This window comes from Pongo abelii, chromosome 11 (genome assembly GCF_028885655.2).
Source record: "Pongo abelii isolate AG06213 chromosome 11, NHGRI_mPonAbe1-v2.0_pri, whole genome shotgun sequence".
Lineage (NCBI taxonomy): Eukaryota > Metazoa > Chordata > Mammalia > Primates > Hominidae > Pongo > Pongo abelii.
The window spans coordinates 37,383,478-37,401,504 of NC_071996.2; the positions used below are offsets into that span (position 1 = coordinate 37,383,478).

An 18,027-nucleotide genomic window follows, 5' to 3' on the forward strand; every position below is an offset into this window, starting at 1 on the left:
CAGAGATACTGAAGAATAACATACACAGAAGTTTTCATCTAAACATTTATTTAAATTTGAATTTTAAAAAGTTAAACCAGAATTAAAGCAATGACAGTGAAAATTTGAAAACGATTTTGTAATATATGCATCTGTACTTATTTATACCATAAATATACAATTAGTATAGGTTGACCCTATCAGAGTGATTTAAAATTAATATATGATTAACTTATATTTTCAAATCAAATTCTAGAAAATAGATTTTTGGCATTTATGTCCAATGCTCAATTTTGGTAGTTCAAGTTTGTCTATTAATCTTTATCTATTTTGAGATCTTCTAGTTTCAGTTTTCATATCAAGCACCTCTGAGATTAGCTCCAAGCCTGTTTAACTTTGTTAAGGGACTTTTATAAAAGTGGACTTTAAAAGATATGTGGGCATGATCAATTTTATGTTCTTGGCAATGTAATTGATCTTAATGATGTGTTTTGCTGGATGTATTTCAGCCTTCTAATATACCTATCCTTTAAATACTCTTCTTTTTTTCTTTAAATATCTTCTAGTGGGTGTTTCCTGAAACCATCATTACAGATTTATTCTCTTGGTTGTTATGCTTCATGATAATATAAATAGCCCTGGAAGTGACACAGACTTTAACCGTAGCAAACATTTATGTCCAAATGGAAATTCATGAGCAGAGATTTTAATAGGAAGGTGTGGTAGGCAAGATAATGAACCCTGCTAGCCCCCAGAGATGGTCCACAACCTAAATCTTAGAACCTGTGAATATGAGTTATGTGGCAAGAGGAATTAAGGGAGCAGATGGAATTAACATTGCTTAACAATAGACTTTAAGGTAGGGAGATTTATCCTGGATTATCTGGGTGGACCCAATATAATCACAGGAGTTCTTAAAAGTAGAAGAGGGAGACAGAGGAGAGTTAGTGTCATAGCGGTATGAGAAGAACTTGGTCCCAGTAATGTAGGTTTTTAAGATGGAAGAAGAGGGCCATGAGCCAAGTAATGAGGGTAAGCCTGTAGAAACTGGAATGGGTTCTGCGCTAGAGCCTCCCGAAGGGACACAGCCTTGCTGCCACCTTGAATTTAGCCTTGTGAGACCTGTTTCAGACTTCTGACCTGCAGAACTATAAGATGATCAATCTGTGTTTTTTTTAAGTCACCAAACTTGTAGTAATTTATTACAGCAGCAATATGAACTAATACAGAAAGTAACAGCGTGAAAGCTGTAGATGCCTGGAGAGGCTCTATTGAGAGTGGAACAATAACACTGAAAGCACAGCTAGGTTTAAGGGAGGACACATTTTGTCCCCATGGCTCTGCCTTTGTTGAGAGTTGTTTTTGGGCCTTTAGCTTTAGTCATGCTTTATTGGTCACCACAAAGGAACAGTCCACAAATAATCTTGTGAAAACTGTGTAGTTGAATAATTATTATGGCTTTTAAGAAATATTCATTTTTGGTTGGGCGCGGTGGCTCATGCGTGTAATCCCAGCACTATGGGACGCCAAGGCGGGCGGATCACGAGGCCAAGAGTTCGAGACCAGCCTGGCCAACATAGTGAAACCTCGTCTCTACTAAAAATAACAAAAATTAGCTGGGCGTGGTGGCACATGCCTGTAGTCCCAGCTACTTGGGAGGTTGAGGCAGGAGAATTGCCTGAACCTGGGAGGCAGAGGTTGCAGCAAATCAAGATCGCACACCAGCCCGGGCGACAGTGCGAGACTCCGTCTCCAAAAAAAAAAAAGAAAAGAAATATTCATTTTTGTGAATTTTTTTTGAGACGGAGTCTCGCTGTATTGCCAGGCTGGAGTGCAGTGGCGAAATCTTGGCTCACTGCAACCTCCGCCTCCCCGGTTCAAGCAGTTCTCCTGCCTCAGCCTCCCGAGTAGATGGGACTACAGGCATACGCCACCAAGCCTGGCTAATTTTTAGTATTTTAGTAGAGATGGGGTTTCGATGTGTTGCCCAGGCTGGTCTCTAACTCCTGAGCTCAGGCACTCTGCCCACCATGGCCTCCCAAAGTGCTAGGATTACAGGCACGAGCCACCGCGCCCAGCCTCATTGTTGTGACTTTAATGTATTTTTTTGCTGGTAATACATACATGTAAAAGAACCTGACAGTTTTGAGAAACCAGCATTTTCGAATAGCCCTAAGGACCTGTAAAATGTTTTCATTCTTCCAAAAGTGAATGTTAAGAGGACTTCTTGTAATGGCAGCGTGAAGTGGTTAGTGATTCCTCTTTGCTAAAGGGGAATTTTTTTTAAAAGGCATTAAACTGGACTGAACTGTCAAAAAACAACCATTTCTGGCCCCTCTTCCTGTAGCTGTTTCTGTCACCTCCCCTCTTCTCTCTAATCTATGTTGGTGATAACTGAGCTTTCTAGTCTAGGCTGGCCATGAAAATACCACCTCTGTTGCCAGATGAGCAGGTTTAATTCTTTGTTGGGGGGGAGGGAAGGTACAAAAACTTTTGCCTTTGCCAACCAAAAGGAACAGATTTGGTTGGGAACAAATGGGTAAAACCTGTACCTTTGTTAGACCAAGATTGCAGTCCCAATTCGAGGCAAGTGATGGATTAGTCAGAAATTTAACAAGGAGATCTTGTATTAGAGCCATAGAAAGACAGATACCCTCTCTACACATCCCTAGATGACAGGAAAACTACATATATGCAGGAGAGACCCAGCAGAGCTCAAACTGGAGTGCTGGTTGCAATTTTGAATGCATTCCCCAACCCACACACAGATGATTTAGCAGAAATGAAAGGAAAACCTTATAGGCTCAGGTGTTTGGGCATGATCTGTGCTCAAATTATTGGTTTACCTGCAAACTATACAGACAAGAGGTAGCTGCTAGAGAGCCAGGCTAAAACATTGAAAATAAGAATAAAGCAATGAAATAGAGATATCAGAGGCTGCACACTGTTGAGGAGACAGTTTCCTCAGTGTAAGTCCAGGCAAGTTACGAAATGCAAACAAATTGAAAAAGCTAACAACTCTCAGAAAAATTAAACAGAATATGGTCTTGCTACAATGTATTATCAAAATACAGAGTTTTCAACCACAAATTACTAGATGTACAATGAAACAGAAAAGTGTGACCCATACAAGGGGAAAAAATAGTAGAAATGGACTCTTAGTGGGTCTAGATATTAGATTTAGCAATAACATCAAAACATTTATTACAAGTATGTTGAGAGAATTGAAGGAAAGGGTCTTCAAAGAATTAAATACCAACCATGAGTTACATAGGAATCTCAATAAATAGAAACTATAATAAAGAACCAAATGGCGGCCAGGTGTGGTGGCTCATGCCTGTAATCCCACCACTTTGGGAGGCTGAGGTGGGCAGATCACTTGAAGTCAAGAGTTCAAGACCAGCCTGGACAACATGGTGAAACCCTGTCTCTACTAAAAATACAAAATAAATAAATAAATAAATAAATAAAATTAGCTGGATGTGGTGGTATGTGCCCATAGTCTCAGCTACTGAAGAGACTGAGATAGGAGAATCACTTGAACCCAGGAGGCGGAGGCTGCAGTAAGTTGAGATATTGCCACGGCACTCCAGCCTGGGCAACAGAGCGAAACACCATCTCAAAACAAACAAAAAACAAACAAACAAAAAAACAACTGGAAACTCCAGAGTTGAAAAGTATAATTGAAATGAACTTTCTTCACATGGGCTCAAAAGCAGATCTGAGACGATAGAAGAAAGAGTTGGGGGATTTGAAAGATTAACAGAAATTGTCCAGTCCAAAGAACAGAGAAAAAAGTTTGGAGAAAAAACAGAACTTCTGAGATCTGTGGGTCAGTGTCAAGTGTTCCAAAGCATGCATGTAATGGGACTCCCAGATGAAGAGAAAGAAAGTGGTAGAAAAACAAATTTGAAGAAATAATGGCTGAGAATTTTCCAAATTTGATTTAAAACACTCAGAACTGGAAGTCTTAGTGAATCTTAAGTAGGATAAACACAAAAGAGAACCACCCCTAGACATCGTATGGGCAACCTGCTGAATCCCTTAGATTGAAAGAAAATCTTACAGGCAGCAAGAGAAAAATGACTTCTCATGTACAAGAGAACAATACCCTTGGCTGACTTCTCATCAGAAACAGTGGAGGCCAGAGGGCAGTGCAATGACACAAAGTTCTGAAAGGGAGAAAAAAAAACCACTGTTGACCAAGAATTCTATATCCAGTGAAACTATAGTTCAAAAATAAAGATGAAATAATGACATTCTCATGTAAACAAAGATTGGCAGAATTCATCCTTGCCTTACAAAGTAATACTAAAAGACATAGAGGGTAACTTGAATCCATAGAAAAGAATGAAGAGCATTGGAAATAACTCTAGTAAATACAATAAATATATTCTCATAATTAAAAAAAAGCATAAGATTGCTTAAGCAATAATGACAGCACTGTATTGTTGGGTTTATAACATATATGTAATATGTAATATAACAATTTTGCACAAAGGAAGAGGGGGAAGGAATGAAGTTATACTATATAAAACTGGTAGATTTTACTAGAATAACCTGAATAGATTATAAATTAAAGATGGGTATTATAATATCTAAAAAAATTACTAAAAATAAATTCAAAAAATGAATTGTTGTTTGAACACCTCCAATTACCCAGGTATTTTTGTAAGTGGTAGGTATTTAACTTTTTTATACCATTATTTTAAGAGGTCCTTAATCTATTTCTTTGTAAGGTAATATATGTGAGAGTTGTAGAATGGTAGCATTCAAAGTAAGTGGTATGGCTGGGTGCGGTGGCTCACGCCTGTAATCCCAGCACTTTGGGAGGCCGAGGCGGTTGGATCACGTGGTCAGGAGATCGAGACCATCCTGGCTAACATGGTGAAACCCCGTCTCTACTAAAAATACAAAAAAATTAGCCGGGTGTGGTGGCACATGCCTGTAATCCCAGCTACTCGGGAGGCTGAGACAGGAGAGTCACTTGAACCCGGGAGATGGAGGTTGCAGTGAGCCGACATCGTGCCATTGCACTCCAGCCTGGGCAAGAAGAGTGAAACTCCATCTCAAAAAATAAAAATAAAAAAACACAAAGTAAGTAGTATGGTTTTATGATTTGCCTATGTGAGAGTAACAACAAATATATCAAATATTGGTTAACTTTTTGTTGTTGTTACTTTTGATCTTTATTGGTACAGGAAAGAAAAATGCATCTTAAAACAAAAGTGAATGGTTGATTGTCCTACCTTTCTCATTTGGAGGATGGGATGCTAAAACACATTTATATTTAAATATAGTATTTAGTGTACATATGCAATCTATTATTCAGATGAAACAGTTCTTTTATTAAGAAGTGCAATCGTGACATTTTAATTTGTGTTGATACATTTGATCTAATAAATTTAAGTTACTGGGCTAGAAATTGTAGGAAATATAATGATTTATTAATGAAACTCACCCTAGTAGGTATGTAGTGGTCTCTCACTATTGTTTTAATTTCACTTCCCTGATTACATGTGATATGGAACATCTTTTCATACACTTGTTTGCTATCTTTATATCTTCTTGGGTGAGGTGTCTGGTTGAAGTCTTTGGGCCTTTTTTTTTTTTTTTTTTTTTAACTTGGGTTATGTTCTTATTTTTGAGTTTTAAGAGTTCTCTGTAGATTCTAGATAACAGTCCTCTATCTGAAATGTCTTTTGCAAATATTTCTCCCAGACTATGGTTTTCTTTGCAGAGCAAAAATTTTTAATTTTAATGAAGTCTAGCGTATCAGTTTGTTCTTTTCTGGATTGTGCCTTTGGTGTTGCATCTAAAAGGTCATCAACAAACTCAAGGTTATCTAGATTTTATTCTGTGTTCTAGGAGTTTTATAACTTTGCATTTTATATTCAGTAATCCATTTTAAGTTAGTTTTTGTGGAGAATGTAAAGCCTGTCTAGATTAATTTTTTTGTATGTGGATGTCCAGTTGTTCTAACACCATTTGTTGAAAAGACTATCTCCATTGTATTACCTCTGTTCCTTTTCAGAGATTAGTTGACTATATTTATCTGGGTCTATTTCTAGGCTCTCTATTCTGTTCCATTGATCTCTATTTGTTCTTTTGCCATTACCACACTGTATTGATTTCTGTAGCTTTATAGTAGTGCTTGAAGTTTGATAGTGTTAGTTCTCCAACTTTCTTCTTCTTCAATATTTTATTGGCTACTTTGAGTCTTTTTTTGCTTTTGCTTGTAAACTTTAAAATCAGTTTGTGGATGTCCTCACGATAACTTGCTGAGATTTTGATTGAGATTGCATTGAATCTGTAGATGAAGTTGGAAAGAACTAATATCTTGATAATATTATCTTCCTATCCATGAATATAGAATATCTCTTTATTATGTGTGTGTGTGGTGGTATTGGTGGTGGTAATCATAATTATTTTGCCACTCCTCTATTGAAGAATATTTAGGTTGTTTCTAGATTTTTACAATTAAATTAAAATATTATAGTGAAAATCACTGTACATACACCTTTTTGCATTTGTATGAATGGTTTTGTAGCATAGATATAAAGAAATATGTAATTCGTTTGAGTTTTGTCCATTTTAAATATTGATATATTCTTCCCTTTTGCTCTCCAAAAATGTTTTTTTTTTTTTTAAATTTTTTATTAAGAGACAGGGCCTTGCTCTGTCACCAGGCTGGAGTGCAGTGGCGTGATCTCGGCTCACTGCAAGTTCCACCTCCTGGGTTCACACCATCCTCCTGCCTCAGCCTCCCGAGTAGCTGGGACTACAGGCACCCACCACCGCGCCCAGCTAACTTTTTGTATTTTCAGTAGAAATGGGGTTTCACCATGTTAGCCAGGATGGTCTCGATCTCCTGACCTCGTGATCCGCCTGCCTCGGCCTCCCAAAGTGCTGGGATTACAGGTGTGACCCACCGCTCCCGGCCTTTGTATATTTTCTTTTGAGTGACATCCATCCAAGTCCTTTGCCCATTTTAAAATCTGGTTGGTTGGTTGTTGTTGTTGTTGTTGATTTTTGCTTGTTTTTTTTTAAAGCTCCCACTTAATGTTAGTTTACTTTTGATGAAGACATAGTCTCAGGATTCAAGTAGACCTATTGGGGAAAAAGTAGTGACTTATATTGACATTTTAAAGATCATAAAGAAGAGAGTACATTTATCAAGAGTGATATTTGAGGTAAATCCTTTTTTTTGTTTTTTGTTTTTTGTTTTTTGTTTTTTGAGATGAGGTTTCACTCTGCTTCCCAGGCTGGAGTGCAGTGGTGTGATGATGGTTCACTACAGCCTTGACCTCCTGGCCTCAAGCAGTTCTCCCACCTCAGCCTCCCAAGCTGCTGGGACTACAGGCGCTCTCCACCATGCCCAGCTAATTTTTACAATTTTTTGTAGAGAGTGGGTCTTGCTATGTTGCCTAGGCTGGTCTTGAACTCCTAAGCTCAAGTGATCCTCCTGTCTTGGCCTGCCAAGATACTGGCATTACAGGTGTGAGCCACCACACCTGGCAAGGTAAATCTTTAAAGAATTTGTCAGGATTTGTGTATTTAGTAATGGCAGTAGAATGGATGGGGGGGAGAGATTTTATCAATAGAGGAAAGAAAGGCTTAGGGGATAGAAGGTAGATTGCAGATGAATGGCAATTCAGTTTGGCTTGTTATTCATGGCTTGTATACAGTGGCATTGTGTGTGTGTACAGTAAGAAGGTTGGCAACAGCTATCAGTGTTAAAATGCAAATGTTCTTTTATCCAGCAACCACTAGAAATTTATTATAGAGATATATATGTAGAAAAACAATTGCAGTATTGTTGCAGCAGCATAAAACTGGAAATAAAGTACTGATCAATAGGGGATTGTCCTTTTGAAAAGAAGCTTTACAAAGTGTATACAAATAGTATAATTGTATTTGAGGGTAGGGTGGTTATGCAAATAAATGGAACATTTCTGGAAGAATAACCAAGAAACTGTTGACAATGATTTTATATAAGTACAGAGGATGGAACGGGGATGTTCACTTGTTTTGTTTTCTTTCTTCCAGGGACATTTGAAAAAAAGAAAACTGTATTTTTCAAAGATCTTTAGAGCTTAATTTTTAAAGCTCTAGATTATTTTCATTATTTTATGCTGCCTCTACATAACTAATTTTGATTTCAGGGCTTAGGAGGGTGGAGGTAGGGTGAGGAAATGAAATAATTTTTTGTCATCTAAATAATAAACATTATGAATTAAACTTAATTTTTTAAATCATTACTCCAGTTTGGGGGATTTCTTGAGGAGGATGTTTGTAAAAATAAGCATTAATAATACTTTATATACCAGAGATAATAAATTAGGCAAATGAGTAATATCTCATGTTATTTTCTTTATTCAAAAAATATTAAATATAAATACATTAAAGAGTGAATAGGAGAGGAATTTTCAGTATACAAGATAATCAGTTTGACTGTTTATTTTCATAAAAGTTTGGAAGCAAATTTGTGACTTTAAAGGATATGGCAACTGAATGAGAAGTTTTAATTAATGTAGATGTCATAGCAAGATTAAACTGTTTTATGATAATTTTTTAATCCCTTTTTAATGTGTTATTGAGTAAAAGAACACAAGAATTCCTTAATTAGGATACTTAATAAACTGTGTTCTCACATTTAGAAAGGACATATACATCATTGCTGATAATTTTCCTGCAGTTTAGGGAATCTGTCAAACTTCATCTGCAGACTTAGTGGTATCAGTTCATTAAAGCAAAGTTTCAATACTTGCTTCTTTTATCTTGTAAACTTAACTTTAAAGGCAAAACTGTTGTTTAATGGTCCTTGTGATTTCAGCAAACTGTTTCTTTTTTTTTCTTTCAAATATCAGATTTCTTTATTCTTAAAATGTGCACATTATAGTTTACTTAGATAGAAAATGTTCACTTTCCTTGTAGGTTAAGAAATTTCACTGACATTTCCATGTCAATTAGCTTCTTTTTAATAAAAATCCTTCCATTAAAAATAAACATTTAAATTACCCAACTATTATACTCATTAGTCTCAATACCTCTTAAAAATACTTAAAACTTTAGAAAATAGACTGTAAACCTTGCCTAAAGGAGGCATCCAGCTCTGAGCAGGCCACACGGAATGTGTTAGAGCATGGCCATATGCATGGCCATACAACCCCTGGGGCCACCTCCACGATGGCTCAGCCCCACCACTGACCCTCTGCTGAAAACCCTGCCCCTCAGCAGGACGCAAGCTTGTCCCCCAAATAGTGGTGACCTCAAACTGCAATATGATGATGAAACCTACAGCCAATACTGCCCTCCACAAGGGTTTCTGGAAAGGCTGAAGCTGGAGACGGTAAACCACAACACCGTCCCAGGTCACCCCAGCTAAAGACATTCTACGCCAGCCAAAAGGCTAAAGATTAGTTAAGGGTTCAAAGGCAAATACACTAAATACACTGAAACCCATGTGTAAACGTGCCTGGTTTTCAAGCTGAAAGAGAAACACTTTGGTGTCTTCAATAACTCAGGCCTGCACTGGATGAAGCAATGAAGGCAAGGTCACGGCTGCTAAAGCACAGAGAGGTTAAAAAGTGTGAAACCAGAAGAAACTCCTGAGTGAGAGATGCGAAGCAGCAGGCCGAGGCATCAGACACCTCCCACCACACACCTCTCCCACCAGACACTTCCCCCACCAGCTGCAGGGCTCTTGGCAGCGTTCTCAGCCCAGCCATTCTGTGACAGTTCTTTTAAGGAATCAGCTGTTGACCTTTTTTCTCAAGCAGCAACAATAACATCAATATTACAGTGCTCTTATGAATACACCCATGTGATCAACTTGTTAGTAAACACATGGGTATACAACATAAAGTAGGCAAAGTGGAAAAAGTATTTACACTGTCAAAGTCTCTCTCTCACACAGACACACACAAACACAGATGGGCACGCAAATATATCTGAGCCTATTTTAGCCGAATCAAATTTAGATTTCAGCAAATTGTTTCTAATTTGTAAAGAATAGAGGGGAACTAGTAGGTGGATGATGGAAGTGCTTCTTAAAATTGAGGTCTTGTAGGTTCGGTTGCCATTAAGAGAAACACTTTTAGTTTAAACCTGACTTGTTAAATTTTCTGTAGGGAAATTTTTTTGTGCTTTTCAAGTAATGGATTTTTGTGTTCTGAGGTTTCCCCTGTTTAATGCACTTAATTCTTTTTTTAAGGTATGGGCTACGTGAGTTCGTGGTGATTGCCCCTGCTGCACACAGTGACGCTGTTCTCAGCGAATCTAAGTGCAACCTTCTTCTGAGTTCTGTTTCTATTGCCTTGGGAAACACTGGCTGGTGAGTGGACATTTTTTAAAACCTAGACAAAAAAACTGTTTTTAACAATAATTTACAAAGGCAAACAGTTATTAAATGTTAGCTTTTTTATTGTAATTAGGAACTTAGTGCATATATATTGTTAAACTAAATTTGGCTTGAGGTTACCTCTGTACCCGCTCCCTATTTAAAGAACTGCTACTTAACTTATTCCGTGTACAAACTGAAAGCTTAATTTAGGAGTATACTTTTGAAACAATTAACTGAGTCCCAGCCAATCACAGCAGCTGAGGTTCAGTCAATCACAGGGCAGCTGATCAGAGCATGCACAAATGAAGCAAGCTCCAAGCTGTAACCAATCAAGCTGTTTCTGTACCTTACTTCCATTTTCTGTCTGTAAATGTTGCCTGCCCACCTTACAGAGCTGATCTGTCTGAACCTCCACTGGTTCTGAAGACTATGTGATTCTCAACTCATTTTTGCTCAAATAAATTTTTTTTTTTTTGAGACATAGTCTTGCTCTGTTGCCCAGGCTGGAGTGGAGTGGCACAGTCTGGGCTCATTGCAGCCTCCACCTCCTGAGTTCAAGCGACTCTCCTGCCTCAGCCTCCCGAGTATCTGGGAGTACAGGTGTGCACCACCCTTGGCTAATTTTTATTTTTATTTTTAAAATTTTCAGTAGAGATGGGGTTTCACTATGTTGGCCAGGCTGGTCTTGAACTCCTGACCTCAGATGATCCGCCCACCTCGGCCTTCCAGAGTGCTAGGATTATAGGTGTAAGCGACTGTGCCCAGCCTTAAATAAACTCCATTAAGTTTAATTAGTTGAAAATTTTTCTTTTAACAATATATTTGCATGTTTTTATACTGGAATTTGGTATATAAGGACAAAACTAATAAAACCTAAATGGAGGCCATTTCTAAAGGTAATCTTCCTGAAACAATTCAATGTATATTTGGAATAACTTTTTTAAAAGTTAATTTTCAGTACCTTTAGGCCCGATTCTTAAATGGAAGTATTTAAGAAAATGAAATTTGTTTAATCACTATTCTGCTATTTTGGGTTGTATTTCATTTGCATATCGAATAGACTATGATACTCTAAATCTACTGGGGAAGAATTAGTTTATTTTAGTGGATGTGCTCCATGGTATATCCTAAGTGAATAATTTTGCTAGAATATTTACTAATGTAGGATTATTAACTTGGGGATGTATTTGTACAATCCTTTCTTGTTATTTAAGGTAGTTATGTGCTATAAAGTTGCCACAAGCACTGAGTTATCAATTCCTCACCTGTTTCTCCTAGGAGAAATACAGACTTGGGTTCCTTCGAGCCTCTGGTCATATTTTTTGTCAACCAGTTAATACATAACCTTCTTTTATGTGTGTTTCTGTTTAAAGATAGCTTATTTAATATACATTGTTGAGTCATTAACATTGAACTTGTAGCCAAAAGCAGTGTAACTTGTGCATGAATGATGCTTCTGGGAAAATACGTGTGTTAACACGTATTTTCTCTGTAAGGCACATCACAACCTTCTTGTGCTTAGGAGCCCTACTTTATCTTTAAATGATGTGAAAAATATTTCACCACAATATTGGCTTAATTTATATTGTTTAATACCTGTAAGTTAGGTTTTATTATTACTTTGGAAAGACTAATATGAAATAATCACTTTTATTGAAGACAGTTTTCATTCTGATGTTTTCTGACTTTTAGTTAGCTGTTCTAAAACAATTTTCAGACTAATCAAAGTACTTCTAGATGATAGTTTCTTCAGTTTAGTAGTATAAGGAGAAAAAGGAACTAAGAATGTCTTTGTTATAAACACAAACCTGTGTTTTTGTTGTGTTTGCAGTTTAGTGCTTTCAAATTCTTGAGATTAATTTGGAAAAAATTTGAGATTCAGGTTTAATGTTTAATGAGCTTGTATTCTATTCCTATTTAATCATGTCCTGCAGTCAGGTGCCACTCTTTGTGCAAATTCACCACAAATGGCGAAGAATGTATGTAGGAGAATGTCAAGGTCCTGGTGTACGAACTGACTTCGAAATGGTTCATCTTAGAAAAGTGCCAAATCAGTACACTCACTTATCAGGTCTGCTGGATATCTTCAAATCAAAGATTGTGAGTTGGGATTGATATTATCAGTCTTATCTGAGATCCAGATAAAAGTAGAGATTTGATCATTTTATTCAGCATATAGAAACATTTCTGTATAATACTGATAATGTAATTGCTTAGAAGAAAGCTATAAGTGACTACGTAAATTACTTTGTAATTTCTAAGAAACAAAATATCCAATTGTATTTTTAGTGTACTCATGCTAAAGCAACAACTGATTTGTCTGTCTGTTCAGTCTGTTAGCATTTATTGACTGTGTTATCTCTTCTACTCCTTGTCCTCTATTGGTAGTATTGCCAGTCTCCCAAGCTTAATGGGGCTCAGGTAGCTGCTTGTTTGAGCATTTGAAGCATTTGACTATGAGCTCCTTAAGGTCTAAACCCTTTGGGTTCTGCATTGCATTTTTTCTCCCAAATCTTTATTTGATTTAATTTTCAAGGTTAATCTGGCTTATATCCTAGGCCTGAGAGCAGCAGGGCTAAATGGGACATGCTAAATATGTTCTTATATTCTATAACAACACTGTCTATAGCTATGGAGGACTTGCCTGTGCTGCTCTGTGGAGGTTGGGGGAATGGGGCTGATTAGGGCTTAAGTTGAGGAGCTGTTTGTGAATGCCTCTAGAAAATAGAGAAAGCTAGATAACCAAGTAGTGGAGGGGATCCTCTACTTAGAGAAATATTACTCTTAGGTTATTAGGATGCTGATTTAAATTTGGAGTATGTTAAGTGCTAAACATGACCCTATCTCACTCTCTCACAGTTGATTAATAAACTGACATCATGTGTCGTGTGATGGCTATTAGTCACATTTGGCCACTTAAGTGAGATAGTGGCAGCTTTAGCACTTAAATATTAAGTATATTGATTAGGATATTGATTATATGTATATTATAATGAAGTATATTGATTATAAATAAATATATTAATTATGATATATAATTACATATGTGGCATTCCTGCCAAAATGTTTAACATACTATAAATCAAAACATGAGGAAGCAATCACATATTTCCAAAGTGAGCCATGTTTTGCAACAGTAGCTGGTCAGTATCATGATAGGCAAAATAAAGGCTGGAAGCAATTTAGATTTAAGGAGAAAATGGAACCTGACAGCTAAATGCAACACATGATTCTTGATTGGATCCTTTTTCAAAACAAAATATCCAGTAAGGACATTATTGGGACAATTGGGATGATTTTAATATGGACTGTATATTAGAAAATAGTATCAATGTTTAATTTATTGAGTGTGATAATTGTATTATAGTTGTATAGACTAATGTCCTTGTTCTTAGGAATTACATGCTAAAGTATTTAAGGATGATTTGTTATGATGCCTACCTTTTTCAGAAGGTTCAGCCAAAAAAATGTCATATGCATAATATATTTATGTGTATGTGTGGCAAAGTGTTAATAATTATGAACTCTGTGAAAGTCATATGGGTGTTCATTATACTAGTTTTCCAATCTTTCTGAAGGTTTGAGAATTTTCAAAAGAAAAAGAATTATAAGAAAAAATTACTGAAATTTCTTTTTAAATAGATAACATTTGTTAGAAAGATATTTAGGATTAGAATTTTATCATAAAAATATGTTTTTAGTGTTGAGGACCTAAATAGTGTACTGGTAGGATTATTACTAACTAGATAAATCCCTTTGGTATTAAAAAAAAAAGTAATGCATTTACGAGGTTAGGAAATTAGAGTAAAAGCTTCCTTTTACCTCTCTTCCTGTCTCTTCAAAATGACAACTGTTAGCAGTGGCTTGTGATTATCTCCATTAGAAAAATTACAGATGCTTCGATTTTAGAGAATTCCATGTATATATGTAATTTTCTTTTCAAAAACCTGGGCTCTGAAGTGCTGTAGGTACTGCTTAATTCCACATATAGTTTGGGAAATTTTTGAAAAAGGCAAGTATGTATTAGTATCTTCTCCATTAGTTTTCCTTTGCTCTCACCAGAAGTCTTCAATTATATTTAAAATTTTTAAATCAAGTTTCTGGTCACATGGAAATATCAATACTTTATTTCTTCTTCTTCTTCTTTTTTTTCTGAGACAGGGTCTCACTCTATCACCCAGGCTGCAGTGTAGGGCGTGATTACAGCTCACTGCAGCCTCGACCTCCTGGGGTCACTGAATCCTCCCACCTCGGCCTCCTGAATATTTGGGACTGTAGGTGTGTGTCACCACACACAGCTAATCTTTGTATTTTTTGTAGAGACCAGCCTGTTGCTCATGCTGGTCTTAAACTCCTAGGCTCAAACAATCCACCTGCCCAGCCTCCCAAAGTGCCAAGATAACAGGTATGAGCCACCGCCCTGGGCCTTAGTCCTTCTTCTTAAGAAATCATTAATGAATATGATCTTCAGATCGTTTATGTCACATCTCTTTTTTGAAGCTAGGGACTACATTGATCTGTGGAACCCAACTTAGATCTTGGCTATTTATTAGCAGTAGTTTAAAAAAAAAAGTTTTTAATCAGTTTATCTCATCATCTGACAAACCTAAAACTTACTTTTCTGATAAGAAACATCTCTCAAAATTGATTTGAGAGAATTGAACTTAAGAGCTGGTTTCGGTTCTTAAGTTTAATCCTCTTCTGCCATAATCCTCTAAATATTTGAAAACTCTTATAACTTCATCTTTTCTTTTTCAGCTTAGACATTCTTAGTTCTTGAGATGTTCTTTACATTTTATGGTATTATATCATGACTGTTGATTTGGATATTTGTCTCTTTTAGAACTACTTTTTTATGTTTTGGGAAATTTAGTTTGTAGGCTCATTTTGAATGAGTTTCATTTTAAATTTTTAATGTTCACTCCCATCCATCCTCTCTAAGTGATTCTGTAGTTTTGTGGTTACTCCCTACCTGCAGAATATTTCAGAATTAGGTCTTAAAATAGTGTTTGGAGTCTCTTGTTCTGTAATAATGTTGGGGATTTTGATAACTGGTCTTAGAATCTTGGGTTGTTTGCTCATCACATGCGGGTGAGGGTTTTTTCCCCTCACACAATAACCTCCAGTCCCATACCTTCCAATAAAGCCATTGTGCCAAGCAGGAGTGGCATGTCCCAGTGTCTGGCTTAAGCAGAGAGTCTTGCAATGCCCTCACTCTGGACTGAGCCCTTTTGGTTTCATCCTAAGTTGTCAGTGCCGCCTTCCACACCTCAAGGCGTGTGCTTTGAACCCCACTTATCCTCCAGGGTCCACAAAGATATTTCCGTCATTTTTCATCCTAATGCTTCCTTCCCCCCTCCCTCCCTCCCTCCCTCCCTTCCTTCCTTCTGTCCTTATTTTTTTGAGACAGGGCTTCACTCTGTCACCCAGGCTGGAGTGCAGTGGCATGATCTCAGCTCACTGCAACCTCTGCCTCCCAGGATCAAGCGATTCTCCTGCCTCAGCCTCCCAAGTAGCTGAGATTACAGGCGCGCACTACTACTGCCCTGCTAATTTTTGTATTTTTATTAGAAATGGGGTTTCACCATGTTGGCCAGGCTGGTGTTGAACTCATGATTTCAAATGATCCACCCACCTTGGCCTCCCAAAGTGCTGGGATTACAGGCGTGAGCCACCGCGCTTGGCCATAATTATTTCTTTTCTGGGCATCTGTTTTTGTATTTATCTGTGTGACTGGATCAGAGGTTATGTGTCGAAGTGGCCTTGTTATGGCTTCTAGAACATTTGCTCCTTATTGTAGGTGAATGCTTATTTGATATCTGCACATGACTAAAAAGTTGATATGCTGACCAGCCAAAATCTCACCTTGCTGTTGGGCACAGGAGCCCAAAACTGAATTAGGTTTTTTGGGAGTAGCTGTCTACTATTGTGACTTCAAATTGAGTTTGTGTTCTTAAAGCTACTAGTGACATTTATAGATGGTGCTGCTGAGCTAAATGTAAATGTCATGTATTCCTTTGCTACTCAAAGTGTAGTCTCCTGAACAGCAGCATCTGGAAACTGGTTAGATATGCAGAAGAGTATTGAATCTGCATTTCACAAGTTCCCTAGGTGATTCCTATGCATATTTAAGTCCTATTTTATATTAGTTTAGGTTAAGCATTATGAAGGGAATTTGAAGTCATAGGATGTTTAAATGATAGTATTAAGTTTTGTGATTTTTAGTGAATTGACAGATAAATCTAAGTTTTCTTTTGTTAGCTGATTCGTTAATCTGTTTTGTATGAGTGATCATTCATTTCTCTTAGTCTGAAATTTTGGTTAAATATTCAAGGGTGGCTTTAATTTGAGTTTATTTTCATTTAAAAGAAAAGACATCCTCTCCCTAAACCAAGCCTTATGCTTTATAATACTTTTACTTATTTGAAAAATGAATCACCTTTTTTTCACATTTAATATGTCTGAAGTGATTAGTAAGAAATGGTATTTTATGATTAAAATAGTAAAAGATACTTTAAAGAGCATTTTGCTTAATAGAATGTAATATCTCTTTTTCTAATAGCAGTTTAAACAGCTTTATTTTAAAGCTATGGCATTGTTTTTGAAACTTTTTTTTTAGCTACATCAAATGAAAACATTTGTGGAAGCAGTATGCAGAAATTATGGAAATCCTTCTGTACACAGAAATATGTGGACAAAAATACAGTGATTCTTTGGAAAGTTTACTTTTCCATTTTTTAAAATTCAGTCTCACAGTTGCCAGTACTGTTCCTTACTATGGGATCTTTCCTTCTGTTCATCCCTGATCCACCTCTTGAGCTTTTGGACTGTGAGAATTTCTTCTGTGAAAAGGGTTTCCTAAATTTTGCATCTTTGGCTCTAATGACTTCGGTGACTTATTTTTCCTTTGGAATGGCTAGAATATCATGTTTTTAATAACTAGAATATGCACACTATTGTTTAACACTAGAATCTGAAAATCCAGTTTTCATAAAGGTAGTATTAATCCATTCCACAAGTTTGAAATTTTGATGTTGAATTAATATGAAAAGGGTACCAGCATTTACACGGTATTGTCTTTGCATGTATTTCCTAGGGATGTCCTTTAACTCCATTGCCTCCAGTTAGTATTGCTATTCGATTTACCTATGTACTTCAAGATTGGCAGCAGTATTTTTGGCCTCAGCAACCTCCAGGTGAGATCATTTAAAACTATATTTAACTTACTGAATATGAATGGAAAAGAAGATACATTCAGAAATTAAAATTACTTAACAAGAGTTTCAAGTGTTTTACATTAGAAATATTTGTGATTCATTTTAAATGTAATATTGTTACTTTCATTGCCCTTATTTTTTTTCTCTTAAAGAAAAACTGTAGGTTTTCTAGAGATAGTATTACTCTATATTTGACAATCTGTCTTTGAAAGCCTTATTTATAAGGCACCCCTTGCTGGGGCACATCATGTGCCATAAATTACTATGTAGTGAATGATTAACATGTCTGTTTTTAGACTATTAGAAGAGCTGTTCTCAGCTCACCCTCATAAACTGAGAACACTCACGCAAAAACTTTAAAGAGAGTAATGTTTCAAGAAAGGGGGCTAAACAAGGAAAGCAGAGAAGAAAAATATATGTAGGGGAAAAATAATAATTAACTTGTATGTTATAGAAATATAATCAAAATCAATTTGCCTGCTTACC

General features: G+C 36.6%; 1 protein-coding gene across 9 annotated transcripts in view; it reads left to right on the forward strand.

Annotated features, from left to right (window-relative positions):
* Positions 1 to 18,027, forward strand: part of RAB3GAP1 (RAB3 GTPase activating protein catalytic subunit 1) — a 199,230-nt gene that overhangs the window by 48,477 nt on the left and 132,726 nt on the right. For all 9 annotated transcript variants that reach the window (XR_008522745.2, XR_008522744.2, XR_008522746.2 and 6 more), the window contains exons 6-8: positions 10,196 to 10,315; positions 12,259 to 12,424; positions 17,421 to 17,520. Coding sequence is in view for 5 of the 9 variants with exons in the window: in XM_024243364.3 (XP_024099132.1) it covers positions 10,196 to 10,315; positions 12,259 to 12,424; positions 17,421 to 17,520 (386 nt within the window). In the remaining 4 variants the exon portion in view is untranslated. The remainder of the gene's footprint in view (positions 1 to 10,195; positions 10,316 to 12,258; positions 12,425 to 17,420; positions 17,521 to 18,027) is intronic.